We start from the raw sequence: 19,176 nt of genomic DNA, 5'->3' as shown, positions 1-19,176 counted from the left end.
TATTATTTTTTATTTAAGCAAAATAATATTCGTAAAATTAATTGAACTTATACATATGTTTCCTTAACAATTTATAAAAAAGATTCTTCAAAATTCAATATACTTAAATTAGTGATACATTCATCCTTAAATAGGTCAACTTATCACATGGATAATTGTGATAGGAAAAGAAAAGAGAAACAATCATCTGTGCTAACTAAAACATATCAGGCGGTTTTGTGACATGATAAAAATGACTTGCGTGATGAAATAATTTTCGTTACTTTAATCATGAATTTTAATCATTAATGGTATTAAAACACATAAAAATAACCGTTACTCAACATCCATCTTTTCTTTCTGGGGTTGTTGTTGCTGATTGGTCTGAGGGTGACCATCACCTTGACTATTTTGATTACTTTTCTGTTGATCTTCAGTTGCTTTGTCTTTAAGTTTTTCTTCCTTTGGAGATTCAACTTTGGGTTTTGGTTTATTTAAAATTGGTGATACAATACTATCCAAAGACTGTAAAGTACAAACAAATTACATCAATGAAAACTTATAAAGAATGTATCAGTCATATGTTCAATTTAACGTGTTTCAAATATGTACCTGTTTCTCTGCGCGTATATGAGCTATAGTGACTGGTGGTTGTTGCGTGCGAGGTGTACCGGCAAGAAGCATACGCTTTTCTTCAAGCCACGACCATTTGTCTTGTACTGTTTTCTCGACCTTCTTTATTTCTTCTTCTGTTAGGTGGGAATATTTATCATCCTTTCCAATGGATGCTCTAATGAGATCAACTCCTTTTTTAGCAAGTTGCAATGCACCTGCTAATTCTTCTAACGCGTGACCTCTGCCTTCGAATTCCATTCGCCTTTCTTTAATTGGTTCGCCTTGTGCCTAATAAGAAACGCGTTATATTTAATTTCAAAATTAAAATACCTTTAATTAGATATTTAATATAAACTATATATTACTTACCTTAAGACATGTTAATCGCTCTGAATAGATCTGTCGGTGACAGTCCTCACCTTCTTCGTACAACCAATTTTCGGTATCATCTAACGTGCGGCAAAGAACTTCTTTGTCAGCTTCTGTAATAAATGTGGCCAACTGATCGTCTTCTGATAACTTAGCACGTAAGTCATAAACGTATTCTTCTAATGCGTTACGAGCATCAATACGTTCTTTTTCTTGCCTATCCTCAACGACCATTTTGCACTATATACAGAAAGTAAGTTAGTACAGAATAAATATATATGCACTTTGTAGTAAATACAACTCACCTCTTTTTCTAACGCGGCATCCAAGTCACGTTGAGAAAGTCCGCTTCCGCGTACTTCCACAGGCAACTCAACAGTACGAACAGGAACTTTCTTTTTACCTTTGTTTTCATCACTTTTATCATCACCCTGAAAAATAATAATAGGTTGATATAAAATATTTTTCATTTCTGAAGAGTTTTATGAAATAATTTTTTGTTCTTCACAATAACTTATAAATATTAAATTATTATAACTTATAAAATAAATATAACGATGTCATAATAAAATTAAAATATTTTAAACAAAGGACACATGTAAACTGGAAGTCAGGTGATGACAGAAATGAGCAGAGGACAAAGAGAGGCACATTTTTATGCGAGCAGTTTTCAATTCGTGATATTTAAATTTTTAAGCATAACATATATTATGTAACTATCTGTAGTATAAATAGAATTATTAGTACAAAATGTTACACGAATCGAAAACCAAACCGCATTACCTGCCTTGGCAACTTTATCATACTGATTGTTAAAAATTACTGTCTCTTTTCCTTCTGCGACCCAGTGAAGAGAATAACTGAGCAAAGACAGACAGCACGGCGTGACACAGCTGTATCTTGGACCCATATGCATTAAAATATTATATAGAATCATATTATGCATATGTTTATATTTATAAATACCACCATTTTATCTTTTTAATGTGTTCTAATTTGATTATTTTTCCCATAACGTCGCTACGATTAACCGAGTTTGCAGAAGAAATCGACACAGATTTAAAAACTTTAAACATAACTAAATACCATGCACTAAAGAAACTACAATATGTAAAAAGTTTCTAGTATATCATAAATAATATATACTATGCATACATATATCTTTGGAGTCTGATTAATTTATAAATGTAGTCGAAATATCCAGTATAAAAAAAAATAGTTTATTGCAAGCCTTAAAGTAGAAAGTGAATCTAAGACTATCAGACTTGTATCCATTTAACGTGATAAAATATTCTTGTATTGATTACAAATTTGTTCAAAGTAAGAGATAAATATAAAATATATAATATGTAAGACGCGATTATTACATCATGCAGGATATTTAAATCTTATGATTGATGTAACAGATAATTGACGATGCTGACGTGATGAAAGAAATAAAAAATTTATGCCACCTTTACACACGGAAAGCTATTCATATAACCATTACGATTTATAACCATAGAACAATCTAAGCAAAAGTCACAAATTATGGTCACATGTTTCAGTTAACATATGGGTCCAAGTAATGATAGTGTGTCGCGTACCAAGCTGAACCAAGAGAGAAGCCTGGAGGAGTAAGTAGGGGCAGAACCCCTCGCACCTCTTCCACCATCATCAGCATCTGAGTTCCGTCGCGTTTTATCCATGCTCACCTAAACCACAACAAACTCACATAGTCATGCATCAGACACTCAAAGCATATGAATACTATATTTCTACAGTAGTTAATCCCTAGGAAGAATGAATTTGGTAATTTCGTTTAATTACATTTTCTTGCAATATGATCGTTATTTATGCGCCAAACATTTTCTTAAAAACATCCGTATTGTAAATCTAACATTATTATTTAGTTAAATAAGGATAACATTAAACAAATATAGCTAGCATAATTTTATATATGTATTAAAATGTAAATCTTACTACTGTTACACATAAGCTAGTATAAGGTAACTTTACATACGCATAGTTAGATTTTAATTAAAGGTGAAATAATCAGAAATACACATACCTCAGGTGCAGGCGGTTCGTTTGCCTGTGCTTCTTGATCAGGCTTATCTTTTTTATCTGGCTGCTGATCAACATCCATACTATTTTGTTGTTGCTGCTGCTGCTGCTGCTGCTGCTGTTTCTCTTCTTCTTCTTTTTCTTGTTGTGTGAGTTCACGTTTTTCAACGAGTGATGCTGAAGCAACAGTGAAAATACCATTCAAGTTTACTCTTACTTTTACTTTGATTTTCGACGTTTCTCCTTCCTGTGTTGGTTTTACATTTTTTATTGTGAACACACCTGTAAAAATATTATCAATTATAGACATATTATAACATAATTAAAAAACAAAATGAAGTACATACCAATATGAGTTTGAGGATATGATGGTGGTGGTGTACTGTAACTGGCAGTGAGTGTAAATGGACTTGATCGATAGAATGTTAACATCTTCGAGAATGGTACAGGATGATTGTGTTCAAAGACTACCATTTCACTAAAATAATAGATGCCATAAAAATCAGAACATTGTTTCTTAAACGTTATTGGTATTATATGTAACACATAAAATAACATACCCGTCTTCGCCTTGAGTACGATCCCATGTTAACTTTAGTGGGTACGGCTGAATATCAGTCACTGAAAATTCACGAACTCTTACAGCAGGACTCAACATTGCACACTGAAGTGCACATCCTCGAGAAACAGCTTCGTCCTGATTTAAAGTGGTTGATACCTGACGGCCAAAAACTTCTTCAACTAATCGTTTAATAGCAGGAACACGAGTAGAACCGCCCGCTAATTCAACTGAATGAATATCTTCTAGTTTTAATTCTGCAAAAAATATTACAGATTAGAATAAAATTGATGAATATTTATTGTGAAAATTTGAATACATATGGATTAAGATATAACTTACTAGAATCCTCAAGACACTGGCGCAAAGTTGATTCCACACGTTTAAATAAATGTGCGCACATTGTTTCCATATCTGTTCGTTTCATTTCACCATGTACATCTTTTTCTTCCATGAAGCATTCAATATTGAGAGGAAGCGTCGTTGAATTGGCAGACATTTGTTTTTTCAATTTTTCTACTTCTGATAATAATCTTACATAGGCACGTGGATTGTTGTGCGGATCAATATTGTAACGTGATAAAAAATCTTTACAGAAATATTCTGCTAACATAGTATCTATATCTCTCCCACCAAACTGACTGTCAGCAGCACTTGCTAACATCTGAAAATAAAATTAAACAATATTTGTAAACAGGATTATGAATTTAGTATTTTAACTTCACTTTTTAAATATTCACCTACAGTTCAGTTAATCATACTTATTACTCACCTTCAGTTTCCCTTTGTGGAGTGCACAAATGCATACTTGTAAGCTTGCATATCCACAATCAACAAAAACTACATTTCTTGGTGGTGCATCAGTAGCTGGTAAATCTTGTTTGTAAATACCATAGCATAAAGCAGTAGCTGTTGTTTCATTAAATAATCTAAGAACATTTAAACCTGCAATTTCTGCAGCATCAAGCAATGCCTGACGTTCAGATTGTGTATAATATGAAGGAACAGAAATAACACAATCATTAACAACAGTTTGAAGAGCTGTTTCAGATATATCTTTTAATTTTGTGAATAACATTGCAGTTATTTGCTCAGGTGAAAAAACGTGTTCTTCTTCCAAATAGTGTACCTAAAATAATAGAAATCAATGTAAATATATCTTACTTTATCTAGTGATTATTCTTATCATTATAATTTTTAATGTGAAGTTGCATATATGATTCATCATGTTTTAACTGCTCTAAATGAGATATAAATAAGATATGAGTCCTCACAAATGTGAGAAATTTGGCAAAATGCCCAGGTTGAATCTAAGGAACATTAAGGGACATCGAATGATTATAAAAAATCTCTAGTACCTTAGTATATTATTTTATGTCTTATTATAATTATTTTTATCATTTCATAAAATAAAAATATATTTTTTACAGAATTATGTTATTAAGATCACAATTTATTAACTTTTATTGTTGATACAATAACAAAAATGAATACTTTAACAAAAGAAACTTACATGTATACCAATACCTCCATCTGACTGTTGAGTTACCTTAAAAGGTAACATCTGAAGCTCTCTCTGTACTTGTGGATCATTATATTTTCTGCCCAATAATCTTTTAAATCCATGAATAGTATTTTTCATATTTGTTACCATTTGATTTTTGGCTGCTACTCCAAGAATTCTGTTTTTCCCACTGAATGCTACACATGATCTAAAATCAATATTTATGACCATTAATTTAACCAGAAACACAAATTTCACTCATAAACTATTGAACAGATAAAATTTAATTTACATTGAATAAGCATGTGTACATCAATAGTATACATACATTATTATACATATACATTCTGCTTCTAGACAATTCTGAAAAATCTATATTTCTTACTAGAGAGTATGTTATATGTGTTCCAAAAAAAAACCATCAAAGTATAAATGCATTATTTACTGATGCACTTAGCAAAAATTTGTTATAAAATATTCAAAATTATTTAATTTCACTATAAGACAACATGAACATAAAATACATTAATAAGTGAAAAAAAAATATAAAGATTATGACGGGTTATTCACATATAATTACAAAAAGCTATTAAAACGTAAACATACGAATAGTAAATATAAAATTGTAACGTACATATAATTGTCGGCAAGTTTAATTAAAATCACGTAACACTTCCTTTACTTTTTGTACACAAATTCAGAATAGCAATAACGCTTCGTCTTCATTCGTTACGTCGATACTGATGTAAATCGATTGTAAATTCAGCCTCGTATGACCGAATAAAATTTCAATTCGAGAGAAAAAAAAAAATATTTCGTGGATCACAACTACACTACGGAGTTTTTTGTACTTCTTAGTCATGTGAAAGTAAACGGAACACCCAACATATAAAACAGTTTGGACATAAATGGCAATGATTGAACTTTACACGCTACTTATGTCATATTCAATTATTTGGTGCTTTCAAGCGATTTTGATATGTTTTACATAAATTTTCACGAAAAGAATCACGAGACAAGGAAAGTATATGAAGTGGTCGGTAACACACCGGTACCTTTTCATAATGGAGAAAAATTAGGAAACGATTATTATCATAAAAAAATACTTACGGTGTATTTCGAAGACTGTAATCATTAGCTATGGTTTCAATGCCTCCTGCGCGTGCTACAGCCACATAACAGCTTTCGTTACCAAAGTCAATTCCGATCACGGACATAGCAGCCATGGCTGATAGGCTGGTTCGACAACGTTTTCTTTACGACACTGAGTAAACTGTTACGTCTAAATCAGGAATTAAATGTTGTAACTCGAGAAGAATATACGAATGATTACTAATTATTTAGAATACGCGTTGGTAATTATCGTATACGTTAAATTCACGAGCTCGCTGAATTCTCGCCTCTCGGTCACGCAATAGCCTGAACAAAATGCCCTCCGCACGGTAACTGCGATTACTTCTTTCTGCTACTTCTGCTGAAAATTCACCAATCATGGCGCTGCGGTATACAACTCCTATTGGTCAGTCGGTTGCTCTGGAACATTCTGGAATTATGCGCATTTGGAATCTTCCATAAGGATATAAGTTTCGTTTCTCGAAAGATCGAAATTGCCGGATCAATATATACATATTCTGCTAGAAAGAAATTAGCAGATTCATAAATAAAGGGCAGATTAAGAAAAAATTGTCCTATTACATTTCATTTTCTTCACAAACCTATTCTCAAGGATTTTGAATTTATATATAACACACTATGTGCATGGGTATGATTGGTTTGCACATCAATATGTCTGTCGTGTAGCAAATTTTAAAATACTGCAATGGCTTGAAAATTCTATACAATTTCTTCTAGAAATAAATATTTATTCTAGATATTTATATTACCATAAGTTTCTGATCGTTATAGAAATATGATCAAATTAGTATAAGATTGATATCGGATTCGTATAAGATCTAGAATTAGTATAAGATGTGAAATTTTAATAAATAATTTTAATCATTATGTTTCCTTCATTTTATATATGTGTAAAATGTGTACGTTGTAATTTTTATTATATTATTGTGAACTATTGAAAGCATTTATATAGAGAAGAGTAAGCCTTACTCTTTTATACATACGTTTTGTGTTATTACAATTTTCGTAAAATGTTCATTTTGTGGTATGTAGCGTTTGTATGTACATATGGTCTGTAGGAGCGTGATTTGAAGTGTTCTTAAAGCAAAGTAACTGAAAACGTAAATATAACACAAATTGTGTTATTGTATGAATGTAGTAACCGTTGGCAGTTATTCGATGAACTTATACGTTGATATATTAGTAATAAGTAATATATATAATCGTATAACATAAAATCGCATTGTTCGAACGTACAAGTGCATGAGATTTATAAAAAAATGTCACGTTTGTGTAATTTGCGGTTCTATTCAGTTGTAAAAGGTTCTAAAAATTCACCGACTTTGTGGAGCACTCAGAATGTAAAGACAAGCGATGAAATCAAAAATATACTCTATCAAGATGGTAAAGGTTATGTCCAGTTTTGTTGGAAATTTCAAAAACATATTTACCCATTATATAGATTTTTGGATATGCTCAAGTCAAAACAAATTTGTCCTTTGTTAACACGCATGAGAATATTATTAAATAAACATGACATTGAGAGAAAACGTAAAAATTTGGGATTTATACTAAGTGGTATTGGTATAACCATAGCTCTATGCGAAGCAAAAAATTTTCACACAGGTATGTATTTTTTATGTCATTAATAATTGTGCGAATAGAAATACTCATATTTGATAAATGTTTTGTAATAGAGAAACAGTTTTTCCGTGCTGCAAAATATGGCAACATTCCAGAATTAACAAATGTAAGCATAGAAAACATCTTATTAGAATGTTAAGTGTTAATGAAATATTTGTTTCTAGATTATAAAAGGTGGCATTGATGTAAATACACGCCATTCATTAGGTTGGACAGCATTGCATCTTGCTGCTATTAGTGCGCAGCCAGAAGCCATAAAACTTTTGTTAAAGAATGGTGCTGACGTTAATGCACCAGATGAATTCATTAATGTTTATGGAAGTGCTATAGAAAAAGGATTGCACACTTTAGATGGTATAAAATTGAGCCATAAACTATAATAATTAAATACCACTATAGTAGTGTTAATATTTAATTACCATATATAATATTATAAAAGTTATTATCTGCACTAGTATTTTTTTTACAAGATGTTGCATACATTTTTAAATTTTCAGTGCTCATGATAAGGGAGGAAGAGTTTTCTGATCATTTGAATAGTAGAGCCACTTTCAAAGGTTTCACACCATTACACTATGCTGTATTAGCAGACTCAAAAGCTTGTGTACAAGCATTATTAGATGGAGGAGCTGATCCGACAATACAAAACGAATCAGGACATCGAGCAGTAGAGTATGCTAAAGATGGAGAACTCAAAGAAATGCTTACGAAACATGCTGTAAAATATGATGAGATAATGAAGGAAAAAGTACATAATTTTAAAGTCAAGCTTTGATTTTTACACAGTACTATTTTTTATCAATGTTTTTACCAAATATTGTAAACAGGAAATAGAAGAACGTCGTAGGTTTCCGTTAGAACAGCGTTTAAAAAGGTATATTGTCGGGCAAGATGGAGCGATATCTATTGTTGCATCTAGTAAGATCGATTTTATATAATTATTAATTAATATATGAACACATATGTTTTGTAATATCTTGTATAACTGCAGCTATCAGGAGGAAAGAGAATGGATGGATAGATGAAAAACACCCTCTAGTATTTCTATTCTTAGGATCTTCAGGAATTGGAAAAACTGAATTGGCTAAACAATTAGCTGCATATATTCATAAAAATAAACAGGGCACATTTATTCGATTGGACATGTCTGAATATCAAGAGAAACATGAAGTTGCTAAGTTAATTGGAGCACCACCAGGGTACATATTATACTTGTCTAAATCACATGATATGTATATGTAATTTATATGCTATAGAGATATTACTTAATTTCATTGTTTTAATTAGTTATGTAGGTCATGATGATGGTGGACAATTAACGAAACTATTGAAAAAGTGTCCAAATGCTGTTGTATTATTTGACGAGGTTGACAAAGCTCATCCCGATGTACTGACAGTTTTGTTACAACTTTTTGACGAAGTACGATTATATTGGCATTGTATGTTATATCGAATATGATACCCGAACATTGTGCCAAAACGAAAATTTGAATTTGTTTCAGGGAAGACTTACCGATGGTAAAGGTAAAACAATTGAATGTAAAAATGCAATTTTCATAATGACGTCAAATTTAGCAAGCGAAGTAATTGCCGACCACGCTGTACAACTTAGAGATGAAGCACAACGTATTTTGGATCAAAAACACGATCAAAATCCTGACATAGACGAGGATCCAGAACATATTGAAATTTCACGTACATTTAAAGACGAAGTTGTATGTATTCATTTTTGAAATATATCTAAAACTGGTTGTTTTTATGGGTAATAATTTATTCACGTAAAATGTTCATTTTATAGGTAAGACCAATACTGAAAGATCATTTCCGAAGGGACGAGTTTTTAGGTAGAATAAATGAAATTGTATATTTTCTACCGTTTTCTCAATCTGAGCTAATACAATTAGTGGCGAAAGAATTAGAAGCTTGGGCTGAACGCGCGAAAGAAAGGCATAAGATAGAGTTGAAATGGAATAGAGAAGTTCTGTCACTTCTGGCCGAGGGATATGATGCTCATTATGGAGCACGTTCTATCAAATATGAAGTAGAAAGACGTGTAGTTAATCAATTAGCTGCTGCTCATGAACGAGGACAACTTGGTATGTAAATTATTATTGTTATAAAATATATTATTTCTTCAAATTTTAACAATATTGTGTTTCATATAGAAAAGGGATGTTGCGTGCTGCTTAAAGTGAAATGGCATAAAAACTGTGCAAATATATCGATATCGATACGACGTAAAGGTGCTACGGACTTTATTGATATTTCTAATGCGGATAATATGGTAAAAAATGTGAATTCCGGATTTTAATGTTATCGAATATTATTTCGGGTGTATAATTACAGTGAATATAGAAAAAGAAAATCTCGTAATACGCATAAATAAAAAGGTTAACATGTTTTTTATTATTTATTTTTGAAATGAAATAGCGCGCAAGTAATATATTTAACACTCAGCGATAGTTTTAAGATTTGTATAAGAACAAGATGTGAATAAATACTGCATACAATATATATGTATAATTTGTACGATTTCTTGCTTACAACTTTGTCACTATTTTGCACCTTTCTTCGTAATACATGCACGAAATGAAATATAGGACTTTGACGGAAATAAGTAATTCTTTATTTTAAATCGAATGATGAGGATACATTACAAGAAAATATCGATTACACTTCACATTTAGGATACATTGTACATTCTTTACGACGTAATAAGACAAGAGACATCTTCGAAACGTTCAGAAAATCAGTTGTGGAAACTGTTTCTCTGCCTTGCTTATCGATCGTCTAGTAACGCTGTAAATTTCATTTCTTTCTTCGATTATTTGTACGACAATCATAATCCGACTATTATCATCGAAGGGTTCAACCATTGAAAATTCACGATAGACGCGAATCTTTTTTCGTTTGGTTCAATCGTATTGTGCAAGGCAAATTCAGGTCCGACAATAGGGTGTCTATTTATGTAAAAAGTAGCCGAAGTAATCGACGCATGAGATCATTACTGAAATCGGCGCGTGAAAGTCTATGGTAGAAACACGATACAAATGTGGCGTTTACAGAGAGACTGTTTCATTATATATGGTGAATGCGGAAACATGAAAAGTTCACGTAATCGTTAGATATCGTCACAGCTATTACAAGAGTATGTCAGAATGTTGAAAGCGCGTTCTGCATTAGACACCCAAGATGATTGTTTATTACGATGGTATACATATAAGAACATCTTTATATATAATAATATGTATATATGTGTATATATATACGTCTTTTTTTTTTTTAATATAAATACCACGTATCGTCTGTGATACATAGAATATAATAGAAATACTGTTAAGTATAAGTTAAGCGTACGATTCGGACCACGCTTATCTAATTAAGCGTTTCTTCCCAACAAACCTTTTTCAATTTTTCCAACTTTTACGTTTCACGTATTCATATACCGTTATTTCGTTTATATATTTATACTTATTTATAACATACTTGACGATGATTAACATTTAATTTATATCCTTTCTCTTCACCAGATTTCGCTTGTTACATCGTCGTCGGTTTTCTCTCAGTTAACGGATCAGAAACATTTAATCGCTGTAATACACGTACGAGCCTAAAATATTTATAAGTACGGCAGGTTCCTTAATCGAACTCTCTTAAATTAACAATAAATAGATCTAAGCTCTGGAATTTTCAAAATTATCAGTATATATGATATGATGAACTTTGGTCGGAAATGTTCACGTTTTCATTTGGTTTCTTTTGTTTCTCTCTCTCTCTCTCTCTCTCTCTCTCTTTATTTCATCTTCTTCTTCGTCTTTTGTATAAATCAGACTTCCTTTATTAATTTCGCAGAATTTACTTGTTCTTTCTTTCTTTCTCTCTTCGTTTGAAATTCTTTTTTCAAATTTTTTGTTCTTCAGCGGTGTTGTGCCTAGCAGAAGTGTGAAAGGAAACATAAAAAATTCCACTATACTGTGTATTCTGTCTTCAGTTAGTAAACGGAAGAGGATCCCGTATGACATAATTTTATCACTTTGCAATTGTTCACGCGCTCGACGCAGTTTTTAAGACTTCCATTGTCTGAACGAACGTTTATACACACGATAACGGTACACGCGATATTTTTTTGCATTTTTCTGTTGCTGCTTGTGTATTCGTAAAGTGATTACGACATTAACAACGATAACGCGGTTAGACTATATATTTTATCGGAGGAGAATCGTTTTCATTAGGCTTTCAGTTCGTTTGTAAACTATGTAGTATGCACGGTGCTTCCCTTGCACGTAATATACTTCTTTGAGGTCAGTTTTGTTGCATAGTACAAGACTTAGGCCTAGGAAGTACATACATATGTATACGTATATACCTCATTTCTGCAATGCTTTCAGACTATAATAAAAATCACATGTTAGGACTAGAAAAAACATATTATTTCCCAGATTATTCATCTCTCGCTTCAGTTATTTCCTCCCCCCCCCCCCCCTTATCGCTAACATATACTTGCGGTTCGAATCATCGTTTTGAATATCTTATCACGAAATGAACTTAGACGATATACATAATTCCCCACGGTTAGTCTGTAACGCAAAAGTATGTTGTATTTTTCTTCTTCTTTCTTTTTTTATCGTTCGGAATACGATAATCTGCTATTATCGCGGGTTACTGCAAATGGACATTATAATCGTCACGCTGATTGTGTATAAAATATCTTCTTCGTCAGAAAGAAATTATATAAAATTAACACGTAACTTGTGCATATTTGTATTACATGTGTGTGTGTGTATGTGTGTGTAAACGGAACTCGATTGCCTCTCTCCTTACAAACGTTTACAACGCGAATCTTCCGTCACATTATTCCTCCTCCTCCAATATATTCTTCCAATTGGTTACAACACGATTTCCTCGTTAATAAATTAGCGCATTTTTCGCTGTTTGTCACGCAGGACAATACCATTGCGCCTACACGTTTATAGGATCTTATATTCGATCGAACGTCACCGGCAATCCGACGGAAAACCGTGGCACAGTGACATATTTAATAGGTTCGACGGGGATTGAGGGACATCGATCCTTCCGGAAAAAACTCGTTGAAACCGGGCAACAACGTTTTACGCTTTCTCGCGGTTTTCTTCTTCGTTTTAGCGGTCTCGATTACATTCATAGAAGCGGTTTTCACATATACATATAACACTGCTACTGTTGTGTTTACATATATACCGTTTACCGATTATTTTATCCTATGCTGTTCTGATTGTATTCCTCCCGCCGCAATTCGACAAGAAAAAAGAAAAATAAAGAGGAACGTGCCCTCACATGTTTCCATAAAGCGGTGTCACGTTTTGCTTTTGTTTTCTTTTTTGTGGAATATAGAGACGAGGAATAGAATCCTCGAGGACTGATGATATTTCTTTTTTTTATCTTTCTTTTTCTTTGTTTCTTTAATGCAACGTGTGCCACATTGCGATGGTCTCCCTCGGTGATTGAGTCATGTGAAGCCAGTGATCCCTTCCTTGATTCCCGCTTCCTTCCATGCCGGATGTGGTTCCGGTTGCAGGACCGACGATGCAGGAACCGACGATCACGCTTCCGCCGATGAACTCGTTGCTTGAATCCATCACGCATACCTGGGAGGAAAAATTAGTTTAATATTTTTGTCACTTTTTGTGTTTTTCTTTTGTTTTTACGCAAAATTTGACGGAGAGCTTTTTTTTCTTTTTTTGAGATTGTGGTCTGTTACGAAGCAAAATTTGGCGGAGAGCTTTCTTTTTTATGTTTAAGAATGTGATCTGCCTCGACGCAAAATTTCGTGGAGAGCTTTCTTTTTTTTTAAGATCGTGATCTGTTTCGACGCAAACTTTGCAGAGATTTCTCTTTTTTTCTTTTAGATTGTGGTCTGTTTCGACGCAAAATTTGGAGAACTTTCTTTTTTTTTTGAGATTGTGGTCTGTTACGAAGCAAAATTTGGCGGAGAGCTTTCTTTTTTTTTTTTTTTAAAGATCGTGGTCTGTTTCGACGCAAAATTTGGCGGAGAGATTTTTTTAAAGATTGCGATCTCTTTCGACGCAAAATTTGGAGGAGAGCTTTTCTTTTTTTCCAAAGATTGTGCAAGATCTTTGAAACAGATGGATTAAGAAATTGGAACGATCAATGAACGAGGAATTCTGCATGTAACCTAATTACTGTGTTCAATCCGTCTCTGCATTTGACCTTCTTATTGATCGTGATAGTGGGTTTGATGTCTCGTTTGATGTACAGTGAATCACAGTTTGCTCGTGTGCTTCAGAATTACAGTCGATCGCGAGTATTTCTGGCTACGTCTTATACTTTATGCATCTCTTCTTTTTGTCTGTGGTTACATTTGTTTTTAACACGTTCGCTATCACGGTTCTTTTGTAGTATTGCTTCCCTATGTTCTTTAGCATTTCTGTTTACATTCTTATGTATCTGTATTTTTCACCAGTTTTACGGAAAACGTATGCATAAGTAACGTGTATTAAAGAGTTAGACTACCCTTGAGGTTTCAAAATGATACCTAATTTTGGCATTTTTTTTTTTAAGAAAATAATTGACTCAATCGAAAACTTTTTGTAAGGACTCTGTTATACTATCCTCGAAGAATATGAAAGTATTTTGTCGTTTAATTTCTTTACAAAATGGCGACGCTACAGCCGCATCGTTCAACCTCCATTTCGACGACTTAGAACAAAATATCAAAAATTTTCCATGAAGTACGCAGGATTTAAAAAAAATATTGAGTTTCCATCATTGAGTTTATATCACATGCCTATATCACTCATTTAATTCTGAATAGAACCTAATGAATAAGTTTCCAAAAAGTTCTGAGTATTTTTGAAAATTTATCCTAAGAAGAAATTAACCCTTTGGCAAAATCTCGTCTTAATATTCACATATTCCAACAGACAAGTAAAGAAGATACGAGTCCATGGACAAAATACCTACAATTCACTATGTCAATGCTATTACAGTTAAATCATTCGTTTATTATTATTTTGTAACCGATAGCAAATAAACTTGATATAAAAAAAATTTCTCAATATTTACTTTATGTTGTAAAGCACAAAAAAAAATTGAGAAAATCGAAAGGCGAAACACTAAAAAATCACATTTATCTACAAATCCTCGCAACTCTAAACCTTCAATATTCCTATCCACCAAGTTCCAAGCACCTAAAAAATTTAATACCCCAAATACAATCACGTTGAGCACACATTCTCATCTCGATCTTCAAATTTCTAATCAACCAGAAGCTCTCCTACCACTCCACAAAATCTATTCTTTAATCCAAGATGTTTGCGAACCTCCGACTATCGCGCCTCCCGTTCATTTCATGCTGATGTTCGCGAGCATCCACGGAAGCCTCGTTATCACCGAGCTATCGATATTCAGTCTAGAGACCTGTCGTTTGATCGCGAAGGTCGGCCGCGTATATCTCTCTCCTTTTTCCCTTCGTTCTTTCCGCAGGGTGAATTTTCTTAGGAACATTCGACCGACATTCCGCAAACACGCGATTTCAATGTAAACAGATCCAGAGAGGAACGAGGGGAACGCAGCTTTGCTTTTCGTTTCGAACGACGTGAAACTTCGCTAACGGCCCCTCTCGTTACTGTCCATCCTACAGAGGGCAAAATGAAAAGGTATCCGTGAAAATTGCTCGAACGGCCAAACACCACGCGAAGATATACACTCTCCCTATGTTTTTCCCTTTGGAAATTCGCTGCGGGCTTTTTGTTCGCCGACCCCATCCACCGAATCGATAACTTGTAATAGCCCGGAACTCGTTTAGGGTGTTTCGTGTTACTCTGCAACAGGCTTTCGTAAAACTGGGACTTCGCGGTTTTCGTAGACACGACAATGGGTAGTTTCATCTTGCCCGTGGTAGTTACAAATTAACTTTCGAGCTTTGTCGAATTTGCACGCGGTGTGCCGACTAAATTTACTACGTTCGTTGCTCCAAGGACTATCTCCGTGTTTAGGAGGACAAATAACTATTAACGATTTGGAAGTGACGTGGTGTAAAGTATAGTTGGGGCCACGATATAGCGAGGTCGTAAATTAAACTCTGAAGAATCGGCACCGATTGATGTTGCGGCACTCAAGGCCGTGTGTTGCAGTCTGTTTGAGGGTTCCAACAATAAACGAATGGTAGCATATGATTTGGTACTTCAAGTAGAAAATGGTATTTCATTTACAAATGGAAAATATGTTAATATTAAAGCTACACAATCCTTTTGCATTTTCTATCTGTATATAACACGAGCAGGTAAATGAAGATGTTAAAGACCTCAATAAGACCTTTACTTGTAACCGTACTTCCAAAAGCGGCTTCCCCCAGAGGGAGAAACCCTAATTTTGTCCTAGCTGAACTCAATTTTCAGTAAATATATTAGAATCAGTTTGACTTTCTCCGGATACAAGAATTCTTCGTACGGTCCTGACAATGGTTTCAAGTACTTATCTGCTCGTATTTCTGTCAATTTCGGGGTCCCGGCAGCTAAAACATGTTTACTTTGTGCCTTTTTCGGGGCTCCCTTAAGTAGCCCCTTTTCCCTGGGAAAGTCCCAGGAAGTGGGGGCGCGGGCCTGCATTGCCGAGGCGATACTCTTGTCCTCGAGGACGAAGGAACCCAGAGATGTTTGGAAAACATCTCTCGACTCTTCGCCTCGAGGGCCAAGAATCGCCAGGCCTAAGTGCGTGGCCCCCCGTGGCGGTCGCCACAACGACTATTTTCTGACGAACTACTCGTACGGTTGTCAGATGGATTCTGTCGAACGAGGGCTCGGACAATTTCCAAGACACCTCGGATACGAGCCTTCAGCGGGGGTGAGACACGCGGGTTGGTCAACTACATTTTCGAACTCGACAAGGGAGGCGGTTGAATCTAACGCGATTGGCAATCATTAGGTACCGCTCCCAAGTCACTCTCAAGTGCCCGCGCGCGGAAACTCTGCGTGTCTCGAACAATGGGCGCAGCAGGTAACAAATCTGGGTAGCGCTTCGACGCTAACGAAGCGTGGTCAAATAGAAATCAAAGGGCTAGAAAGTTAAAGTATGGCAAGCAGATGTGCACAATGGCCATAGAAAAAAACATCGAAATTGAAAGTAAAATGCTCGATGGCCTCCCAAGTTTATGACCGCTGAGAAAGACCGGGGAATTTCCAGACCGGCGTCTGGAAACGTATTAATCCTGATGGCTTAACAGGTAGTTTTGTGTTTTAAGCGTCGAACGGAGAAGGAAACGGGCTTTTTGTGAGATAACGATGCCTACGGTTATAAACGTTGGATGGAAATTGGGTCAATTTCACGTGGGAATTGTGTCAGGAATGCTTTTTTCTGTGTCAATAAAAGTTTTTTGTGTACTTAATTATGTAGTAAATATGAATAGTATTTATGGGGAAGGAGAGAATTTTTTTGGTTTACGAATGTGAAGTATATGTGATTGGTTGAAGAAGGGAATTGTGAAAATTTTTCGATCGAGTTAATTATTTTTTTGGAAAAGAAAATTGAGGAAGGAATTGAAGTAGGATTTGTGAATATGTTTTGTACATAGTGGGTGTTAAATGACATAACTCGACTTAATACAGCGAGCGTTTTACTTCTGAGTGAGCAGCAGTCAAAGGGTTGATATAAAGTTGATATAGTAAAGTCGTTGTGAAAAATTTTCGATCGAGTCAATTATTTTCTTTAAAACAAATGTTAAAGTTAGGTATGATTTTCAAGCTTCAGGGTTGGTTCAACCCTTTAAAAATGATCACAAATGATCTAATTCTCGAAAACTTGTGAAAAATATAGATTTTTGATCGAGACAATTTTCTTAAAAAAAAATGCTAAACTTTGGTATTATTTTCAGGCCTCATGGTTAGTCTAACCCTTTAAAAATGATCTAATTCTTGAAAATTTGTGGAAAATATAGATTTTTGATCGAGACAATTTTCTTAAAAAAAAAGAAATGTTAAAGTTAGGTATGATTTTCAAGCTTCAGGGTTGGTTTAACCATATAAAAATTACCTAATTCTCGAAAATTTGTGGAAAATATAGATTTTTGATCGAGACAATTTTCTTAAAATTTGTGAAAAATATAAATTTTTGATCGAGACAATTTCCTTAAAAAAAAAAATTCTAAACTTAGGTATGATTTTCAAGCTTCAAAGTTGGTCTGACCCTTTAAAAATGACCTAATTCTATAAAATTGTGAAAAATACAGAAACAAGAGGTTACTTTAATTTCATGCTCTAAATTTCTCTAATATAATAATTCATATTGCAGGTAATTTTTATATGTATCACTAGTTTTTTGGAACTCGACTTTTACAAGTGGAACAGGATGCTGCTTTCCCTTCTCACTCGGTGCTTTTAATTAAAAGTTACCAAATAATAAATTTGCGAGCAATTTTAATATTCCCAACCGCTGAATGTTGCGAAATGCGTTCGACTTTCTCGTTAATGCAATTTTTATTCCACTTTTCGCACGATCCTCCTCCAATGGTAGACAGAGGAAAGGGAGGGTAAATTATGTTCGCGTACAATTTGAAAATTAAATTTTTCTCACGTCGGTGAAAACGTGGCGTTTATTTGCCCCATCTTGTTAGAGAGACGTATTAATACAGCCTGTTATGCATATCGATTGGCGAACCAGCAATTTAAATAATATTTCAAGAGAGAGACACTGGTCGTGATCTGGCACGGCGAAGACAAAGTGCGTTCGCTTTCGAATTGAGCATTAAGAACCACTTCCGGGTTAATTATACCGGAGGAAAATGGTTATTTCCTCCGATAACGATTCGTGTAAACAGTTTCGAATCGATTGAATGTAATTTAATAATGGAGGTAATTTTAACGTTTGTTTGCGTAACAGAGAAAATTCGTTTAATTGGGCAACTTCGGATAAACGATCGTTACGTTCTTAGAACGCCGAATTGGGGAAAAATTGTGGTAAAATTGAAATTTACGCGAGATTAATCTTTCGTCGGATATTTTGCTTTTAAACAAAATAATGAATATTTATGTTTAAATAGTACTCGAGAAAGTATCCGTGTGAGAAGATTCAAAGAGAAAGTCTTATTTTTCCGGTAATTTCGATAAAAGAAAAAGTCGGAAAATTACTCTTTCGTCGAATGTTTATTTTCACATAAAATATCACAGAAATAGTGAATATCAATGTTTAAGTAATATTAAAAATATTCACGTTCGAAGATTCAAAGAGAAAATATTATTCGAGTAATTTTGCTAAAAAAGAAATTCGGCAAAATTAATCTTTCGTCGAATATTTATTGTTAAACAAAATATCACAGAAATAATGAATATTAATTTTTAATTATATTAAAATTATT

The 19,176-nt window shown here is 33.9% G+C and overlaps 3 protein-coding genes across 5 annotated transcripts in view; 1 reads left to right on the top strand and 2 right to left on the bottom strand.

Moving 5' to 3' along the window:
• Window positions 1-195: 195 nt before the first annotated feature.
• Window positions 196-6,522, bottom strand: LOC108578118 (97 kDa heat shock protein). Of its 3 annotated transcripts, XM_017941381.1 has the most exons (13): window positions 6,443-6,511; window positions 6,183-6,354; window positions 5,082-5,280; window positions 4,341-4,697; window positions 3,911-4,232; window positions 3,570-3,825; window positions 3,357-3,487; window positions 3,014-3,291; window positions 2,550-2,657; window positions 1,269-1,394; window positions 964-1,203; window positions 592-882; window positions 196-504 (listed from the first exon to the last, which is right to left on the bottom strand). In XM_017941381.1, exons 2-13 carry the CDS (start codon window positions 6,296-6,298, stop codon window positions 316-318), a joined length of 2,613 nt encoding a protein of 870 aa, XP_017796870.1. In that variant the 5' UTR covers window positions 6,299-6,354; window positions 6,443-6,511; the 3' UTR covers window positions 196-315. The 3 variants fall into 3 exon arrangements, with proteins under 3 accessions (XP_017796870.1, XP_017796869.1, XP_017796871.1); XM_017941380.1 differs by having other exon boundaries at window positions 6,183-6,522; XM_017941382.1 differs by lacking the exon at window positions 2,550-2,657 and having other exon boundaries at window positions 6,183-6,522.
• A 943-nt stretch (window positions 6,523-7,465) lies between these two features.
• Window positions 7,466-10,156, top strand: LOC108578122 (caseinolytic peptidase B protein homolog). The gene is made up of 10 exons (XM_017941385.1): window positions 7,466-7,811; window positions 7,883-7,935; window positions 7,994-8,183; window positions 8,327-8,577; window positions 8,657-8,747; window positions 8,821-9,028; window positions 9,117-9,249; window positions 9,332-9,544; window positions 9,628-9,925; window positions 9,995-10,156. The coding sequence occupies exons 1-10, from the start codon at window positions 7,466-7,468 to the stop codon at window positions 10,138-10,140; spliced, it is 1,929 nt and encodes a 642-aa protein (XP_017796874.1). The 3' UTR covers window positions 10,141-10,156.
• Window positions 10,157-13,267: 3,111 nt separating this feature from the next.
• LOC108578116 (synaptotagmin-1) overlaps window positions 13,268-19,176 on the bottom strand; it is a gene marked incomplete at its 5' end in the record, with an annotated part of 23,130 nt that continues 17,221 nt past the window's right edge. Inside the window, one exon of the mRNA XM_017941377.1 lies at window positions 13,268-13,453. Within this exon, the coding sequence (XP_017796866.1) occupies window positions 13,268-13,453 (186 nt within the window). The remainder of the gene's footprint in view (window positions 13,454-19,176) is intronic.

The sequence above is a fragment of the Habropoda laboriosa genome, unplaced genomic scaffold (assembly GCF_001263275.1).
Source record: "Habropoda laboriosa isolate 0110345459 unplaced genomic scaffold, ASM126327v1 scaffold1319, whole genome shotgun sequence".
NCBI classification, from domain to species: domain Eukaryota; kingdom Metazoa; phylum Arthropoda; class Insecta; order Hymenoptera; family Apidae; genus Habropoda; species Habropoda laboriosa.
This window is presented reverse-complemented; position numbering and strand designations above follow the sequence as displayed.